At 39.3% G+C, this 19,028-nt stretch overlaps 1 protein-coding gene across 4 annotated transcripts in view; it reads right to left on the bottom strand.

Moving 5' to 3' along the window:
* BANK1 (B cell scaffold protein with ankyrin repeats 1) overlaps nucleotides 1–19,028 on the bottom strand; it is a 136,519-nt gene that overhangs the window by 6,058 nt on the left and 111,433 nt on the right. For 2 of the 4 annotated variants that reach the window (XM_042049870.1, XM_042049871.1), the window contains exons 10-14: nucleotides 17,511–17,816; nucleotides 14,422–14,706; nucleotides 4,462–4,530; nucleotides 2,643–2,827; nucleotides 958–1,021 (exon numbers count right to left, since the gene is read on the bottom strand). In XM_042049870.1, coding sequence (XP_041905804.1) covers nucleotides 958–1,021; nucleotides 2,643–2,827; nucleotides 4,462–4,530; nucleotides 14,422–14,706; nucleotides 17,511–17,816 — 909 coding nt within the window. The remainder of the gene's footprint in view (nucleotides 1–957; nucleotides 1,022–2,642; nucleotides 2,828–4,461; nucleotides 4,531–14,421; nucleotides 14,707–17,510; nucleotides 17,817–19,028) is intronic. The other 2 variants (XM_042049872.1, XM_042049873.1) reach the window with 2 other exon arrangements.

Here is a 19,028-nt window from a genome sequence, read left to right as displayed (position 1 = left end):
ACTTTAGCTCAGGACACTGCACCCCCACCAGCCACAGAGGATATTAAACTGAAGTATCTGGACTGCAAAGAAGCCCCTGGGCCAGCAAGAATTTCCCTTAATTAATTACAATATCTCAAAAGTTCACATAAACACAACACTGTCTAAGAGAATAATGAAAGCAGTACTGTCATTATTTTTCTCTCTTGCAGTAAGGAAATAACACATTGGGGTGATAATTTTAAATAGAGATATACAAATGGCACTAAGTCCAGTGTGAAAAAGAAGCACTGATTTTCCTTTCAGCATATGTACTGAAGTTTACAGAAATCACAGGCCTAAAACCAATACCATCTAATAGATTCTTTTTGTAACAACGAGAGAAAATCATTTGCAGGAAAAGCAGATGACCTATACTATTGCAGATGACATTCAATCACAAAGAATCATAGAATATTCTGAGTTGGAAGGCACCCACAAGGATCACAGAGTCCAGCTCTTAGCCCAGCACAGGACAACCCCAAAAATCCCATTTTTCTCCCTGAAAAGGGAAAAAGGCATCTTAAATCACCAATGGTACAGCTTTACATAATGACCATAATACTAAAAAAACCTGCTGTACCAGTAGAAAGGTTATCAAGAATTTGCAAATTGATGGCTGATTTACAAATAAAATATTGAAGTCATCAAGAAGCCATCTACCCAAATTCTGATGATGCAGTAGGAAATAGGCTACAGAAAAGCTGAGCCACAGAGGCTTGGTAAATTTTCTGCCCCATTAACTCGTAGTGATTTAATCTTTGGGATGAAATCTTGATACAGCTGAAGGCCTGATTATGCTAAAATAAATGTGGTCAGATACAGAAAATGGTCATTACAAATTCAGTGCCCAATCCAAAAGGGGTTGGATCAGACTTCTGCACTATACTTACAGTTCAAGGCTTCAGAGTCCTAAAAAGCAGAAAAAGTGCAACCTACCATTCAGGTTTTCATTTTCTTGTCTGTTCCTGATAGTGGTGTCTCTAAGATGATGCTCTTTTTCCTTTAAGTAAAAAAACAAGCATAAAATCAGCAGCAGAGATAAGGAATGGAAGCTTATTGTAAAATAATAAGTCAATATAAAAAGCTGGATCCTTTAGCATTCTGAACACCAAGCATCTCTCTCTTGGAAAATAATTTTAAAGGACTGAAAAACGTTTATGATGCTAATTTTGCCATTTTTACCTAAGAGTCTTGCGGAGTTATCCCCGCCAGCAGTTAAGTTACAATGATTCTGGCATTAGATTACAGAGGCTTGGGTGTGCTATTTTTGTTTCTTTGGGGTTTTTTGTTTTGGGGTTGGTTTCTTTTTGGACAAGCGATTTTTCCTCAAAAATCCAATCCAAGTTTGAAGGACAAACAACTGCAGTGACAGCATGAAGTCAGTTCATCATGGTTATAAGAGGAGTAAGAAGAAAAGACTTTTCTATGGAACAAAACCAAAGAAAAGTCACACATGCAATGCAGAGTATAAACCACCACTACAAAGTAGCTTTTTCCCTGAAGCACTGAAAACAGGCCAAGTAAATCTTCCTTGAAATACAGGCATCTTACAGTTCACCAAGAAAAAAAAAAAGACTTACAACTTGGTGCTGCTATCATGGCACAGATTAGATACCATCTTCCTCCACAAGAAATGCCCCTGACTGAGAGACCAATACCAGTAATTCATCCACATGCTTGGCTTCCATGGATTTGGAAGGGGGCATCCCTCACATTCCCAGTGCTGTGCTGCTGGTGCCCAGCTTGGGAAATGGGCTCCCAAACTGTTCCAGGCCCTTGCATTTTTGCTGTTGAATGTTCCACTGTGATGACAAAGCTCAGACTTTCAAGTAGAAGCAAACACAAAGAGCATTCTCCTTGCTGACAGCATCTGATAGCTCTCCCACTCTGAAAAGCAGTAAATTAGCTTTGCTTTTCCTCTTTCTACTAAATGACCTAAAGGACAACAAGAAATTATTTTTCTTAATGCATGACCTCAAATAAAATGAGGGCATAACCTCTTCCTCCATGTGTCTTTTAGAAGCAATTAACAGACCTCCTCTCCATGGCTCGCAGCTTTGATGCAGTTCTTTCAGTGACTCAGTGTGTGGGCTTTTGTAAATCCTGTTTTTGTGCACCTCAATTTACTCCATACATTGAATACAAAGGAGCTGTAGAGCCTTGCCAACAGTTGTGGATTTCACTAAGTATATTCAACACTTTCAGACAGGCATAAAGCCTGATGTAAGTTAATAAATATTAAATGAATGTAATAAATGTAAGTTTGATATAGTCATGTTTCTGTTAGCTGACACTGCTCAATAGCACATTTGGCTTGCTTGGTGACATAAGGCTTCATGAAAGATGCACATCACCCAACAGTTTAAAACACAAGTCTTATGAGACCAACATATTTAACTCTGGATTTTAACCAAATTCAGAAAACCTCTCAAGTAATCAAACAACAGTGGAAATGGGTTTCTAGAAGAATTAGAACTGTAAGCAGCAAGCTCCTTGGGAGCCGATTTGAGTGTAAATCATGATTATTACTTTTGACCTCATATGCAGGAGCCAAAACACAAGATCTTGTTTTCAGAATTCTGATCAAGATTCCTATCAAGGAAAAAATTTCAAACTCATACCTGTTGAGTGAATGGTAGTCTCTGCTTTTTGTTCTGCCACTCCTTAAATCTGCCAAGGGCTTCATCCACAGAAATTTCCCCCTTTTTCACCTGTTCCTGCAAGTCGATGAGTTCCTTCTGTTCAGGAGGGATGTTGTGTACCACAGTGCTGTAAGTTACTGTCTCAGTGTGGCCTCTGTGTGCTGCTACAACAAAATGTACAAAGTGAGAAATGCAACAAATCAATGTGGATTCTACCATTACTCTCTGGCAGCAGAGCTGCATACCAAACATTCTGTTCATTACTACTGCCCAGGTCCACGGATTCTCCATTAGCGTTGGTTCATAAAAGAATTTCCTACTAGCACTACCACTGTACTACTGACATTTTAAAGGAAATGGTTGCTATATAAAATATCCACAGTGCCTTTTTATCCTTTTCTTCTTCAACGTCCTACATTGCGTATCTCAAAAGTTTGGTAAGGAAGCATTTTGAAATTTCACAAGATTTTCTTCCTCCAAATTATTAAACACACTGCAGCAACAAGAAAACCCTGCAGCCCAGTGTTCCTGGAGAATATGATACAGGTGCACAGCTAAAGGGAGATGTGCATTATCAGATTCACAGCTTGGTCCAGGGAGATGTAGCACTGCTTCTCTCCAGGATACTGATACTGGAATGGCTGATCCAGAACACATGAGCAGCCATGCAACGGGGGTCTCTGAGCCCTCTACGAGGCCGTTGCACCTCCTTCACTGCATGGGGAGTGTGGCCAGGATAGAAGTTTAAACCATGAACATGATTTGGGTCAGTTTTTCTGTTACCACTATCTTCATTTCAAGCAAGGAATGATTGTTCAAAGGGAAATACAGTAAGGAAAGCAATAAACAGCTACTTTGGCTTCTCCCAGTACTCTTTCCTGATCATACCAGCACACGGTGAGCATGAATCTCTACTCTTTTGCTTCTCAGCTAATTGGTTCTATTTTGATGGATTAATGACCTTTCATCTGACAGGATTATTTGCAGATCAGACCAGGTTAGGTAAAACTGCACTGTTTGTACCAGCAAAAGGGGCGTGAGTATATTTCCTCAGACCCATAAAACCGTGTAGTCACTCCATCAAAGAAGGCCACGAGGTTGGTTTGTGGAGCTGTGCTACCAATATTCCACCACAGTAAGATCTAGAAGGTCCTGTATTCTTTTCTTAAGTGGTTTAGCATTCATGCAAAGCAGTGTCAGCAGCACTGGAGACTGCAGTTCCCCAGCGCAGTAATAAATCAGTGATTACATGCTGCTCTGTATGCTTTAATCCTGACCTGCTACTTGATAACTGAAGCAGGAGGAAATATCTTCACTCAGTGTTTATTCATTTTGTACATAATATTAATTATTTTAGGGTACCATTAATGGAATTTATAGTAGCAACATTGTAATGTGCTACAACTCAAATAACAACTGGACTACCACAAGTAATTAATTTTACATGGATCTTGGGGCATGCAGGCAGAAACTGTTGCTCCTCCTACTACTGTCTTTCCATGGCTGGAATTAGTGCACAGCTGAGCCCTCCTGTCCTTCCTTTTCTTAGCTTTAATCACAATGATGAAAGGAAACAGAAAAATGTAAAGTAACTCTGACTCTACAAATCTTTCCTACAAGACTGTAACTTTTAGTATTCTTTCTTTAATCTGATCTCTTAGTGCTGCAATACCATTAAGGATATAAATAATAGGTGGCAAAACAGATGCTAAATCACCCAAAATCAAGTCACAGCAAAACTCAATTAGTTCTACTGAAAAATATCAAGGCAGTTAAAAAGCTAAATGAAATTCTGTACCGGGATTCCTGGCCTCACAGTATGTCCTGCTGTTGTCACTGGTCACTCGAGTGGCCTTTTGCTGAAACACTGCAACAAAATTAAGAATATAAGGAAGTTGAAAAATGGCAATAAAACCCATCACACATTTTGAACGAAGGAAGGAGACTCATAAAAGCCAGCTGAAATACATTTTTTGTTCTAGTCTAGGAGTATTTTTCAACCCACTTGTCAGTCTAATGTTAATTACTTGAAAAATTGTTCTGTTGCATAGAATGGCAAGATCACTGATATTAGAGAAACCATTACAAGACGCTTTGAAGAAAATAAAATGGACTTATCACACTAGCATATTACTTGTTTAGAAGAAACAGCAAGATCTCGCCGTTCTTCACATGGTACAGTCACTGTAGCCTGTCTCTTACTTTATGGGGAAAGCTAAGGCAGAAAAAACCCCAATAATACTAGGTAGAATAGTGACACTGCTAAAGAAAGTGTGTGTATATATTTGTGTCTACTTTATTCAAGCACTAGAAACAACAAAGCACAACCCCTCTGTTAGCATAGCCCATCATTCCCATTCCTGTGAAGTGCCCAGAGTACAGCCAGCCCGGATACACCATGAAATGCTACAGTCAAACTTTTGCTGGCAGCATATGTGAAACCCAGAAGGTGGGAATTGCTCAGTTTCTGACTTAGCCTGCGTGGCAGTAGCTTTCTCTCAAGTCTCAGTTCTGATTTTCGCTAAACAAACTGACAATCTAGAATCTAGAACAATTCTTGCCAATTAAGTAATCCTCTGTCATCACTGCAATGCAGCAAATGTGCAAGTTCAATGGAGCAAATATTTTCCTGGAGACCAAGGCCCAGGCCAAGAGAGCTCTGCTCTAGCAGCAGAGCAGGCACACTCGGCGTGGTAGCCTGGAGTCCTGGCTCCTTGCTCCTGCTGACCAGGGAAACCCAGTGAAGTTTGCTCCTTGTCTGCCTGCTCAGGCTGCCTTGCCCTCTTCTCTCAGAGGAACTTGTAAAATGGATGATCAAGACCACTGTGACACCTAAACCCAGCACATGCTACACGCAGAGGTGAGGAAGGAGCGATTCCTGCACTGCAGAATAAAGTAGTTATGCTAACTCCTGAGTAGGCTTGGATGGAAGGTGATGCTAAATGAAAACAGCTGGGGGACTTGATATTCCTTAAAAAGTTCTCCAGTGAAATGGAGAGAGAGAAAGAACTATACAGGCAGCACAAGATGCTGATGTTACATCCCTAGTTCAGCCAAATACTGACAGATCTTAACTTTTTAAATACTTTTCTCTATAATTATCAAAGAATCTGACTAAGTATGGTCGCAGTGTTTTCTTCTCTACTTGAAATAGTATTCTCCTTTTAAAGGTGAAATTAAAGTAATGAGAGCACAGAGGTAATGCAGGCAGACTGAATTTTACTGCATAAGGAGGAGAAGGGACATACCCAACAATGTGCCTGATTGAAAAGCACTTTAATTGATAGGCTTTGAAATTTCTGCTGAGTTTTGCAGGGCTGGAGTAATCAGAAATGGTATTACTCTTCCAGTGAAAAGTAGAATTGTTAAAACCACTTTATGTCTCGCATCTTGCTGAAGTGATTTTAGTTGGCAGTAAGTCTTCAGTGTGGGTGAGGTCAATGAAAACAAACGCCTGTTTCTGGAATGCCTGGAAAGGCAGGCACACTCCACTGTACAACTGCCATAGGCTTAGGGAGAACTCTGGAAATTCCCCTTTCATTCCCACATTCCAATTACTTATGAACTACTTGAATACAGCAGTGAAATAAAAGAAACAATCTTGAACAGGGATATGTTCCATTATTTTTTTTAATGGAAGATAAAGTAAATATTCCTTCAGAAAAGCAATATTAATATAGCAATTTTTTAAAGGGTCAGAGTGCCACAATCCTTCAAGTAAGGACATACATTTTTTTATTTTCTGGGCCTCTCTGCCACAGATAATTTGATTAAAATGTTGCAGTACTTCTATTATACTTACTGTGCACCCTTCAATAACATCTGTATGATCAGAAAGAGAGTCCTTTTGGATTTTTAATCATGTTGTGCCTGGCTAAAGTACCCCTAGATATTTGTACGTCAAAATCTACATATTAAATGTCCTGACCCTATACATGCCATTTAATTTTTGTCTACAACAAACTTGTTCTGCAGTTTCTCAGAATTGAAGGAGGCTGAGAGAACTAATAAGTAATTCCACTTCATCCCCCCTCCTCTCTTCGGCTGCTACAGGTTACAGATGAAGTTCTTTGCAAGCCCTAAATACACTTCTGTATTTCAGGCAGTAAAATCTCTCTTTAGGAATATAATGTAACCTCAATATTCTTCCAGCAAAGCAAACTCAGAGCAAATGAAACTACTGCAATATTTTCTAATAGGACATGAAACCAGAAAACAACATTTAAGAAGTGTGACAAAACTGGGTAAATCCCTAACGTAAGTCTTGGAAAGTGAGTGGGATCCAAGGAATGCTGAATTGCCTGTTTTATCTCAGACTAACTAGAGATGCTGTTTCAGGCTGCCTGCACCTGCAGGCAAATAATGCTATGAGGCTTGAAATTTGGTTAATATTTTCGTGGTTAGCACCACAGAAGGGTTAGAAACACTTGGAATCTACATCTTTTGTGTATAATTCTGAACTAAGAAGAGCATTTTATGGTCACAAATTGTGCAAGAAACTGTGATGAGTATAAAGGGTCTAGAAAAAGAGAATGAAAGCTTTTACAGTAGCTGCAGGTTGACAAAAGGAACAGGAATTTGATTTTCAGAATTAATTGAATTTCTAACACAAAGCTGTAATGTTAAGGAGTCACAGATGAACTACGACATTTCAAAAATTGCATAGTGATATAATTAGAAACACAGGCAATCAAAACATGGAAAGGGTTAGATCATGGGAGAGAAGAACTCATATCAGCTAAGAAGCAATGATCAACCAAGATATGATTTCTAATTTATATTTTACTTTACTCATCTAAACGATGAGGGATGTTGCCTGCTTTGGTGTATTGGCAACACTACATCTAAAAATCAAACAAGAGTTTCCACTATGCACTAGTGATTCAAACAAAGCTAGACTGATGAACCTACCATCTGGAAGAATACATGAACTAATCATACCCAATACGTACTTACTTGACACTTTCAGTAGAACAAACACAAAGGAGAAAAGACACAGTGGTTAAGAAAATCCATCAATAAATATCACTATTTTGAATTCAGCTTGCTTAGTAAATTCAAGATACATTTATTCATCAGCTTCATTGAGCTGATGTTCCACACAAAATTATCTATGACTGCTTTCCTTAGGAAACATTCAAAATTAAAATACAGGAAAACAAAATCTTTATATGAACACATGGTTAAGTGATAATTCAAATTAATTAGTACATTTGGGTTGCACTTAGTAACACAACTCAGTTGCAAATTACAGTGGGTTTTCAAGCTGTCTCCTTGTTCTTAGTAGGTTTTTGCTTCATTCATTTTAGAATCATCATGTAATTAATTCGTGATTAATGGAAGAATGGAGAAGGAGGGGTGAATTGCTGGTTAGGATATGTTGCAGGGAGAGACTCCTGTCTTTGTCCATTCAATTTTTCCACATTATTTAAACATTTTAACATTTAAACTGGTATTCATAGTACCTAGGCAAATAAAACCTCCGAGTTTTTTTTTCTGGTAGAGATTAGATTGTAAATTAGATGTAGCACAGCAAGACATGACAAATACACAGGGGATACTAAGGAAGGAATATAGTAGAATGATGCTTATTATTCAGGAGATGAGAACTCTGCAGATATTTGTTCACATTTTTTTAGATCTCATTTTCCTTTTGTCTGTTTTGTTTGCTAGCACTCTGAACATCACTCAGCAGGAGGACTAGAAAGAGGTCATCAGTGCAATGCCAACCAGTAAATTTTGTAAGAGATGATTAATGACCACTCCCAAAATTTACTCAAAATATTTCACATATTCAAGATGATAACAAAAAATTCCAGTGACTCATAACATGAAATCAACTAAGGAAATGGGACCTTGTAAACAGAATTTTTTCTTTTTCCACGGCAAGGCAGCTGGGCACAGATTAAAAGCATATCAGCACAGCTCATGAATCTGATCTAAGGAGGTCCAGGCACTGTGGAGAAGGGATGGCTGTGTAGTGAAAGGTAACAAAGGCTAAAGTCCCAGAAGTTGTCCTGTGAGGGCAACATTGGTGTCTGGGTACACCATGACAAGGCAAAGGGAAAAAGACTGAGCAGTTTCTAATGCACCAGTGCAGGAAAATGAGTGACCACTGAACTGGTACAGGAATTCTGATCAGGTCTACATGTGCAGCCTGACACTTAAAACATTTTTGAGCACACACAACAGTCATTTCATCAGAATGAAGACTGGGTGATGCCAAGTGCACCCGCAGAAACACCAACCTTATGTGCAGCGGCCCAGGGCTGCCAGGGCTTTCCAGTGACAGCATCACATCCACTCATCCAAACTTATACAGGCTACTGCCAGCCTCTACCTTCCACACCTATTTAGCTGCCTGAGAATGAACCACTCCATTTTCTCAGACCAAAAGCAAAACGAGTTAAAAAGGAATTACAGTGTAATGACTGTGAAAATATTAATCCAAAAATAAACATATGCTCACCAGCAATTCTCTTCACAATCTGCAGTGAGATTCTGAGTCTGACAAATATGAGCTCAAATCTGCTAGAATCCCAGCAACTTTGGTCATGCAAGTACCTCAGGAAATTCTACAGAGATGACTCCCCTACGCTGAAGCAAGATAATAAAAATAATACCAGAACCCCCTTCTTACAGAAGGGGTAAAGAGCAAGTGAGAAGAAGAGGCACCAGTGGTTAGTTTAAGGTGCTGCTCAGAGGGTGGTGTCAATGTACTGTATACCACAGTACCACACACAATGAAAAGAACTCTCACACTTCTGCTCTTGTCAGAATTTTAACTTAGTAGATCATGGAAGTTGGAAGGACTTTAGTGACATACTCAATAGTATTTGCTCCAGCATGTAAAACCTGACTATACTTTTTTAGTCCCATTTTTCTTGAGCAGAGAAAAGCAAAAAGGGAAGGACTCTATATCTGTTTTTACTACAAATATGCTTTTTGGAACAGTTTGGTCTGCAACCAGGCAGCATAAATATTTTTTTCTCTGTGCACCTTATTCAGTACTTGTTTCAACCTACCAAAGTTCAGATAACAAAAAATCTGATTGAATGAATACAGTGGGTGAAGCTGGTGTACCACTCCCAACCAGGTCTGTAAAAACAGTCTAATTGCCAGCCAAACAGGGCTTCCTAGTATTTCATTCATGGAAAAACACCCTTAAGTTAGGAATACATAATGAAATTCATCTGCAGTGCAGTACTTTATATTCACTGTAGGAGAGTACTACAAAATCCCTCTGTGGGACATAACTGTTCTGCAGTTTGCATGGGCTCTGAGGCTACACTTTGGAAACCTCTGCTTTAGAGCATTTAAGCAATTGGCATAATAAGAATTACTGACTCAGGATGTGATCACTGTATTTCCCAGTAATCAGCCTGATAAGTTTCCAAGACACTAACAGTTCTGTTCTGGATTTTATTTATTCACTTTAGTGGGTTTATGCTGTCTATTCTGTATGTGAGATATTCTGCCTCCCTAAAAATATCCACTGGATGCTACTTCTGCATACCCTGTGATTTTGATGAGCAATGAGAATGTTATTCTCCTCTGGAACAGTAACTGGAAAACATATTTTTCCACTTCTAATTTTTAACCCTAGTGTGAGGTCCCACAGACAGCTATCTTTAAATAGCAAAATGTTTTCAGTGCACAGAGGGGAAATACATTCCTTTAGGGATTTGTGAGAGCTTTGCAAAGAAATAAAGGCTATAGCATAGGAAGCTTTATTTATGCTGTTGTAGGACAGGTATCTTTGCTGCAGAGAAACCCTTTCATACTAGTGGTTTGTGATGAGAGGTAAATGATTAAATCAGGACACTAACATAATCCTTAACCCTGAGGGAGTCCTAGTAGGTCAGGCTTCAGAAATGGTAGGGGGACACTGGAGAAGCTCATGCACCTGTCCTACAACTACACTGGGAACTTTGGTTTCCAGCTCAATCAAACTTGGTATCAATAGGGAACATTAAAATTGCACTCTAAACTGAAAACACACCACCTTCAAATGTTTATTTAACAGTTGTTTTGGCAGCACACAATTGAACAAAACATTGAAATAACCTACAGAGGAATACTAAGCACCTAAGGAATGGTAATGGAGCACAGTAAGAGTGCACACCATCTGGACAATGAGCTACTTGGCACCAATTTGCAGCTCCACTGGTTGATGAGCCTTTCACACACAAGACAGAATTCTTGCAGTGGTCTAAATTAAAGAACAAATGTACTCTCTGTTAATAATGCAGTCTGTTTACCACTGTTCAATACAGCAGTTTGAATGTTCATTAAAATTTGAAATTATTATAAATGAAACTGAGTAAAAGAGATTAGAACACTTATGTTTTAAATCTTTCAACACACCCATGTTTCCCAGAATTTATTTGTCAGCAAATTCAAGGCAGATGCTCAAACTGTAAATTGTGGTAGTTCAGTTATGATAACTTGCATCATTAAGTGTTTACTGCCTAAGTTTTGAAGTGTAGATCTTGCTCGGAAAGTGACTCTTGTCAAGTCCCATGTTTGCTTTCTATAGATCAAGAGTTTCCCTATCCTGTTCACTTGATTACCCCACTTGAACACCAAGTCGGGTAATCTACAGGGAGCAAGCTTTCTGCCCACTGTAACTTGAGATTCCATGCATTTGAAAACTGCTTATTGCAAAGAAAGCTATTTGCTTCCTTTCCTCTTTGTTGCTATTCTCATAAAATCACCACTTTCGCTTAAAGGAGAAGATACTCTTTTGTAACATCATGGCATTCATTCAACGTGTGGTGAAAGCACTTATGGGAATTCAGCCACTTGATTTCTCCAGATGGATATTAAAATAAATGAAAAAGAGTCACCTGCATGCAGTCCAAGAGGCAAAAGACATTTCTGCTATGCAATGCTTACCTTTCCCCCCCCCAATAAATGAGCCCATCTATGGGTACATAAAGGGCAAAACCAAATCCTCCTCTTGCATCTTTGCATGGCACTATCACAGCAGCCTCTGCAGTCCTTGGGGCATGGAGCTTTCCATGAACTCCCAAAGTACATGGGGATCCATTTGTGGGCAAACACGTAGCCTTAACACAGCCCCCCTCTGTGCATCGTGCATGCATTCCCTCTATTTTTCCACAGGACCTGTGTCTTACAGCATGCCAGAAGGTAACAGTTCTAAGATCAACCAGAACTGTGCATTGAAGACAATCTGTTTCTTACAGGAATTTCAAATAATTTGTTTTGTAAGTTAAAAGGGATTTAGCAAACAGAGAGTGAATACAGAGGATGGAAGGATGGCTCAGCTAAGTAACTAGAAGATGCTCTTTCCAACAAAGCCCTAGCCAAAGGTGAGACGAGTCATTTAAGGCAGCAAACAGGCTTGTGAATGCCTGACGTCAGGGCACTGACTAGACACGCTAAGGATTTAATGTTAAGTTCTGAGAACTCATAGTGGCCACTGAAATCAATGGTGTCTCTGCTTTGAATGAGCCAAGTGTTGTGTAATGCTGTTCATCTCAAAAATCTTAGTTACTTTGTACTGGGCATCCAAAATCTCAGTGGATGCAGAATCAAAGGGTTTACAACAGGAGGTCTGAAACAGTACATGGGCCCTAGGGCAAGCATGAATTATATTTTAAACAAAATGAGAGTGAAAAACACTGAAGGTTTTTATGCTCACCCACTTTAAACACTAGATGAAATAAAATACCTGAGATAAATAGCTGCATAGGGCTACCTACTTATTACTGTGTTGCAATGTTCCTGGCAGAGAGAAAGGGTAAAACTACCTCAATTCTAACTTTTTGATTATTTGACTTCGCAACATCTGCAATGCCCTTTTTAACATACTAGATGAAAACAAACCCCAAAACTATCATCAATTTATTTGCTGGATGAAAAATGTGTATATGCATAACTAGAGTATTTTATACTATTTGAATTATAAAAGAAAGGCTGCAAACAAATGCAGATTTTAATGATGGACTGAAATAAAGTTTCCTGGTTCATACAGATGAAGCAATCTTTTTTTATTAAATATGAGCAGTTCTAAAATAATAAACTAGAAACTGGGATGTTTCTGGACTGGAGAGGGAATTTTGCAACCAATGTGGAGGGCAAAAATTGCCAAACCAGGTAGCAAGAAAAAGCTTTCATCTGAAGATATATCCCTTCTGTCTAAAATTTCACTAGCTATCTCAGGAATACCTGGACAAAAATGAGATATTCTAGGTCTAGAACCAGCAGGACAGGTAGGAAAACAGAGACCTGAGTGGTCAGCTGAAGCTTTCCTGAAGTGCTTCTATTTTTCCTCATGCATTGTGTAAGCAAAGGAATGTGGCCAGAGGCTGCTTTCAGAGAACTACAGGAAAATAACTGTTCTACCACTACATGCTTGTAAAAGCAAAGGTAAAAAACTTGTGTGTGTGTATATATGAATATATACACATGATGAACCACAGCCCCATCAAAGCAGTTCCTCTGATAGTATCTGCCTTAGTGAACAGAGCAGAAACACCACAGTGCAATTAAAAGACAGTAAAAGCAATCTTCCAAATAAAGCATCTCCACTAAGCGTTTCCAAGTCATTGGCCTGTCTGTGATGACGGTGGACTGAGACTTGAGACATTGCTCTAGCAACCTCAGTAAAAGCAGCCATTTCATTACTTCTGTAGCTGTGAAAGTCCCACTGTACCCATCCATTATTGGATTACACTGTAATGATTCATACTTATACCTCCTGAATATGCTGAAGAAAGAGCAACTAAATGATGAATGCGTTAGCCTATGCATTCTGCCCCTAATCTGGAGTCACACAGCCTGGAGGGAGAGAGCTAGCTAGGAAGAATAAAAGAAATCACTGACTGAGAAAGGAATGAAAAAGGAGGTGCTCCTCTGTATCTGGTAGCATGTTTTGGATAGTACTAATTCTGTTTTAGTGCAAAACATGCACAGCATGAAGTAAGCAATCTAATGGTGTCCTTTGTCAGCCTATTTTTTTACCATTTGTTCTTATATATTGTCAGGCTTTTGTAAAAGAGGCTGGGGATGCAGGCAGGATGGATTTTGGGACTTACAGAGATCTCTGGTTCAGTATGTTCACTGAACTCCTTTTGTTACTTTCAAATTTGGTTTCAGTCTGAATTGGACTACAAAGATATCTGAAATCCCTTCTGGTCTTGTATTTCCGTGAAATAGCTCAAAAAAGTTTTCCAGTTTTCATAGAACTGGTAAAAGGACATAATCTTTCCTTCTAGAAATATAATGATCCTACCTAGAAAGGCCCATTTCTAGCATCTTGAATTGGAGAAAAGATACTTGAAAGAGGAATCCTCATACAGGCATTTCTCCCAGAAAAGAGAATTCTTCTCAACAGAAAAAAAAAAAATTCTAAGAGATTTCAGCCTTAAGTAAAACCATTCTGATAAAGAAACTGAAAAGAAAGGCAATTCAAATAATATAACACATTCTGTATTGAATTGCTGTAACAGATACACTCACAGCTAGCTCAGTGATTCTTCATTTTCCATCATATTGTCATAATTTTTTAAAAGCTAAATAAAAACTGTGATACTATCTCAGATGAAAACTGAAAATTATTCAGAGATGTTCTCAGCTCATCTGAAGGGTGAGAATAGCTTGACTGAAACAAACAACGTGTTGGTTTGCAGGCAACTGAACAGGGATCTTTGCGTTATAGAAAATGCTACTCCTTGAAGAGAAGAGACATCTACATTCTCCCAGAAAGTATTTCCGAGGCAGCAGCACCAACCTTGTACTATGTAGGGAGTGTTCTCCTCTCTGCTGGGCGAACACACGGGCCGGGGGGCAGGGGCTGGCGGCCTGTTCATGATAAAGGACCTGCAGTGCTTCCTTTTCTCCTCCTCCTGCTCCTCCTGCTCCAGTATGAAATCGTACACACATTCATCCAGTGCCACACAAGTGTAGGGGTGCTCTTCCTCACTGTCCTCACAGGTACCTGGGTCTTCTCTGCAGCATGCTGTTGTGTGGCCATCACTGTGCTCTCTTCTACTCCTGTCCATCATAAAATTCCTCTCTGAAAAAGGAAGGAATTGTGTTGCATATACAGGGCAAAGAAAGGAGATTAGGACTTACCTTAAAGCTTTAGAGTTTTCTAAAGTAGCTCAGAGACCTAATTTCACTTCTAAACTAAAGCGCTCTCATTTTCAGAGGCTTCTGATCATCTAACTCAGAAGAGAGGATGTCCCCAAGGAATAATTCCAGCTTCAGGGCTTCCTCATGATTTCACATCACATTATCAAATGTAGATGCTTAGCTATTAGCCACAAAATAAATGGATTTGTTTGCAGAAGTACTGAGTGCCCCAGTTGCTCTCACGAGAGTTACACTAATATGTAACTCATGGTTAAACCAAGTAAGTGGTACCTGTGGGCAATGGCATTCTGGAAAGTCAAGCTGTTTGTTACCTATTGCAAAAATGACTTAAGAATTGAAACTTAATTTAGGAAATGTTGGATTTTGTGTTTCCTACCTCTTCAATATCCCACTGGGTTTTGAGGGCTTTACAGATCTACTGTAGGCCAAGGTGGAAAAAAAACTGAAAAGCCTCTTACAATGTAGGTACAATTTATGACCTCTTAGAATCTATGCTAAGACCACCCAACCCCCCCACTCCAATAACTTCCATGTCTCTCTGTATTCCCTAATTTCATATATATCATAGTACAACTACTCAGGATTTGTTTTTCTTTAGTTTTTGCCTTTTACAGCATTAAAGGTCATTGATGATTTTCCCGATACCTGGGTTTGTTTTGATTTGCCTTAAAGCATCCACAAACTGCTAAGAGTTAGAAGCTGTCACTGAGGCTGGTGCTCCCATAAATGTTGGTAACTACCTTGGCATGATTACCCATCTTTCCTGCAAAAACAGTAGACCTGCCTGGAATTCTTGGCACTGACTCACGTTTCCCTTATGTTGTAATTTACTGCCTGTACATATGTGTGTCTCTTAAACTCTGCTGTGGTCACTACTGGTGTTTTCAATCCTTTGGCTGCTATTTAAAGAACTACCTGCTTGTGGGTTCAGTGGAGCTAAACAACTGCTGTAAGCGGGATATATTTGTTAATGGGATGTATTAATAACAGTATGTACTATCAACGTGCATTCTGGCAAAGACATAAAATGTTTTAAAACCACAAGTGGTGTTAATACACCTGCCATGTTTAATATGAATAGTATTTTGTTTCCATGTCACTATACAAGTTGTGTTTCTTTCTCTGTAGAACATTCTTTTAACTCCCACAGGGGGCACCCTCAGGCCGCTGCCAACACACAGACTTGCAGAAGAGGGGACTTGCCTTCGAGGTACTCCACAGCAACTCCTAAAGCAAGCAGCTGACTGAAAATATGTAGCAGTAACTCATTAGAGCTCCCCTTTGAAAGGAAGCATCATCCCCCTCTAGAGGAATTCTGATACCCCGTTCCCCAGTGGTGAAAACCACAGCTAAACACAGCATAATTCAGAGCACATTTTAAATGTACTATTCCCACAGCAGCACTTGTAGATGAACTCTGCTTTACCAGCACAGGAGTTGGCACAGGACACCAGGAAACTTTCTCTGCTGGTACCCACATGCAGACAGACAGCACTTGGCAGAGAGGGTCACGTTACTGTGGTGATGTAGCCATGTAAGAGCTATTCCAAGACAGGCATTTATATCAAACCTACACTAACAAATCCCGTGTTCCAAAACTGACCTCTCATTTATACACACATAGAGACGCAGTTGAGTGTTTTGTGGGAAGCAAAACACACCTTCAATGTTAATTTCATTCTGCCCCTCTTTCTCTTAGAATTCACCTATGACTTTCTCCATATAGCCAGCTTTTTCTTGCACAGCAGAACACAGGACAAAACCCTACCTATAGCAAGCTATTTCTGTCTAATTATGTGAATTCAGAGTACTTGGTGATGGTAATTTAAGACTCTAATAGGTTATACCACGTTTGAAAACAGTGTTAACAGTAGTAAGCTGTGGAGAAACTGAGAAGCAATTTGTGTGCACACTTATCAGTAGTGTCTATGACAAATAAGAAGAGTTGTTTTCTTTTTCCCTATGCAACTATTTAAAACTGGTATTTAAGCTTGAATTATTTTGCATACTTGTTTTTCCCAATGAGAAAAATTGATGATCATCCCTCCTGAAGCAGATGCAAATAGTATTTTGAGTTTGTCACCACTTTAATCAAACCACAACACGAAATTTAAGATTTTTACTCTGGGGCAGATGTATTTAAAAAAAGGGAAAAAAAAAGGAAAAGCATTTGTCAAAATTTCTGCCTTTCTTTTCGATCTGCAATATAACTTTTTACTTCAAAGTAACTACAATATTGGCTAAAATATAGTAAGATACCGTTACTTCTCTCTGCACGGTCACTTTCTATTAATTCTACCTGTAAAATTTGAAGCTGTATTAAATCACGATAGCATTTAATGTTTGAAAGTGGTAAATAATGAAGTCAACATGACAAAAATACAGGCTTCACCTTTTGTTTCCAGCCTCTCTTGTAAATCCAGTGCACCACGCACTATTTGGCAGCTCTTTGAGACAGGTGGAGTGAGGAAAAGCTGAACCCAGCAGCCCATACCACAGTATGTACTTGACAACCAGTCATGAGTATTCTGATGCAGCAAAGGTCACATGCACATGCTTGTTTTGCAGAATTAGGGACTCATATGCCAATTCCTGCTTTGTAGCATGAGGGCCATCCTGCCCAGATACTGCTGTTAGAAGTGATCATACACAATCTCTACAGCAGTACTTTGTCTGCCCTTGCACGTGTTTGTATCTGGGGTTATTTTCCTCCCAAGATCATACCTTGTGATAAATTGTGCAGATTGTTCTGTCTTTGGATGCCAGGAAGATTTTGAGGGGAAGGAGGGGGTGGCCTCTTGCAGAAAAAGCAATCTCTTCTGCTCTCTTTGAGCTCAGCCCCTATGTTGGCATACAAACTGCTAGGACTGTTGTGAAAGCTGTATGAATCCTCCTCTTCTTCATCTTCATATTCTGTCTCCTCTCTGCTGGGTTTTAGGTCATCCTTCTTTTCCTCATCCACCTCGACTTCTTGTTGGCATCTCAATCCAGTTGCATGCCGATCTCCTGAGTTCTGCTTGGCTTTTAATACTAAAAAAAGCATTATTTCATTTAAAAATTGCCATCTGGAAGCATTTCTTGTTTCAAGGATTCCTACAGAAGCAACACAATGGCTAATAAAACTTTTATGAACTGATACAGCGGGAAAGCTATCAAATCCATACCATCAGTGAACAGCTTTTTAAATATTTACTAAATCAACAGTGGTAGTTTTGATTGTACCTTACTACTCTGATACACACCATCTTCATGTGTGCAATGTTAAACTTTTCTAGAGCTGCTGCCAGAATGAAATCACACACATTTTCCTTGCCTCCAGAATTTTTACTACCTGACTTTCAATGCAGCACAGTGCAACACTTGGCAAAATAAAGTCATAGCTCACACATCTGTGTTACTTCTTTTTGTACAGCAGGATTTGGGTGCTTATTTGAATCTCTCTAAAATGAAATAAACATTGTCCATGGGAGACATGACTGTAGACTTGTGGAAACAGAGCTCTTCTGTCTCTAGTGGCCCACAGACCAGGAAGAAAGTGGAGGGATGTGAAAAGTGCACATTTTAATCACTACGTACAGCATCAAAATTTTAGTAGTCAACCTCAGTAACGTACCAGAGTAAACTATGCAATCTGTCAGCAGACTTTACTGAGCCCTAGAGGTAGGTTTCCATTCTGAGTTATCCTTTGGTGATGGCTACCTTTCACCACTGATTCAAATGGGAGGTTAGGGCATTTATCTGGCTAATGTGGCCAGCTGCTACAATTTGTGTTCTTCTTCCATGTGTTCACCCTGAGGTGTTTCATATACAATGTGACAGAGACAGTGAAAATTTTATCAGAGCAAACCTGTTTTTTCACAGTGTCTATCATCTACCTATATGTGCTAAAGCAACCAGTTTGAACTTAGCAAGTAAGAAACATCCTTTTCATATGTATGAGACAGTTGAACAAATAAAATTGTCAACAAGATAAAAAGAGGATTAAATTTAGTTTCATAGATCCATGATACTCTAAGATATATGCAAAATATATGCCATCGGTAAATGCAAAGAAGCAACTTTGCAGTTTTCAATGCATACAAACACACAGATTATCAACAGGCTTGTCATCAATCTATATTTGGAAGTAGGAACATCAAGCTGCAAAATGTCAACTATCTGTGCCTCCACACAGGACTTGACTGCACCAGTAGGCAGTGCCTCCCCTTTTATGAAGGTTCTTCTCTGAGAGCTTGGAGAATT

The sequence above is a fragment of the Corvus kubaryi genome, unplaced genomic scaffold (genome assembly GCF_017639235.1).
Source record: "Corvus kubaryi isolate FWS band 111438036 unplaced genomic scaffold, C.kubaryi_AGA036_p1.0 71, whole genome shotgun sequence".
Lineage (NCBI taxonomy): Eukaryota > Metazoa > Chordata > Aves > Passeriformes > Corvidae > Corvus > Corvus kubaryi.
The sequence above is the reverse complement of the archived record's forward strand: the minus strand, read 5'-3'. Positions and strand labels throughout refer to the sequence as shown.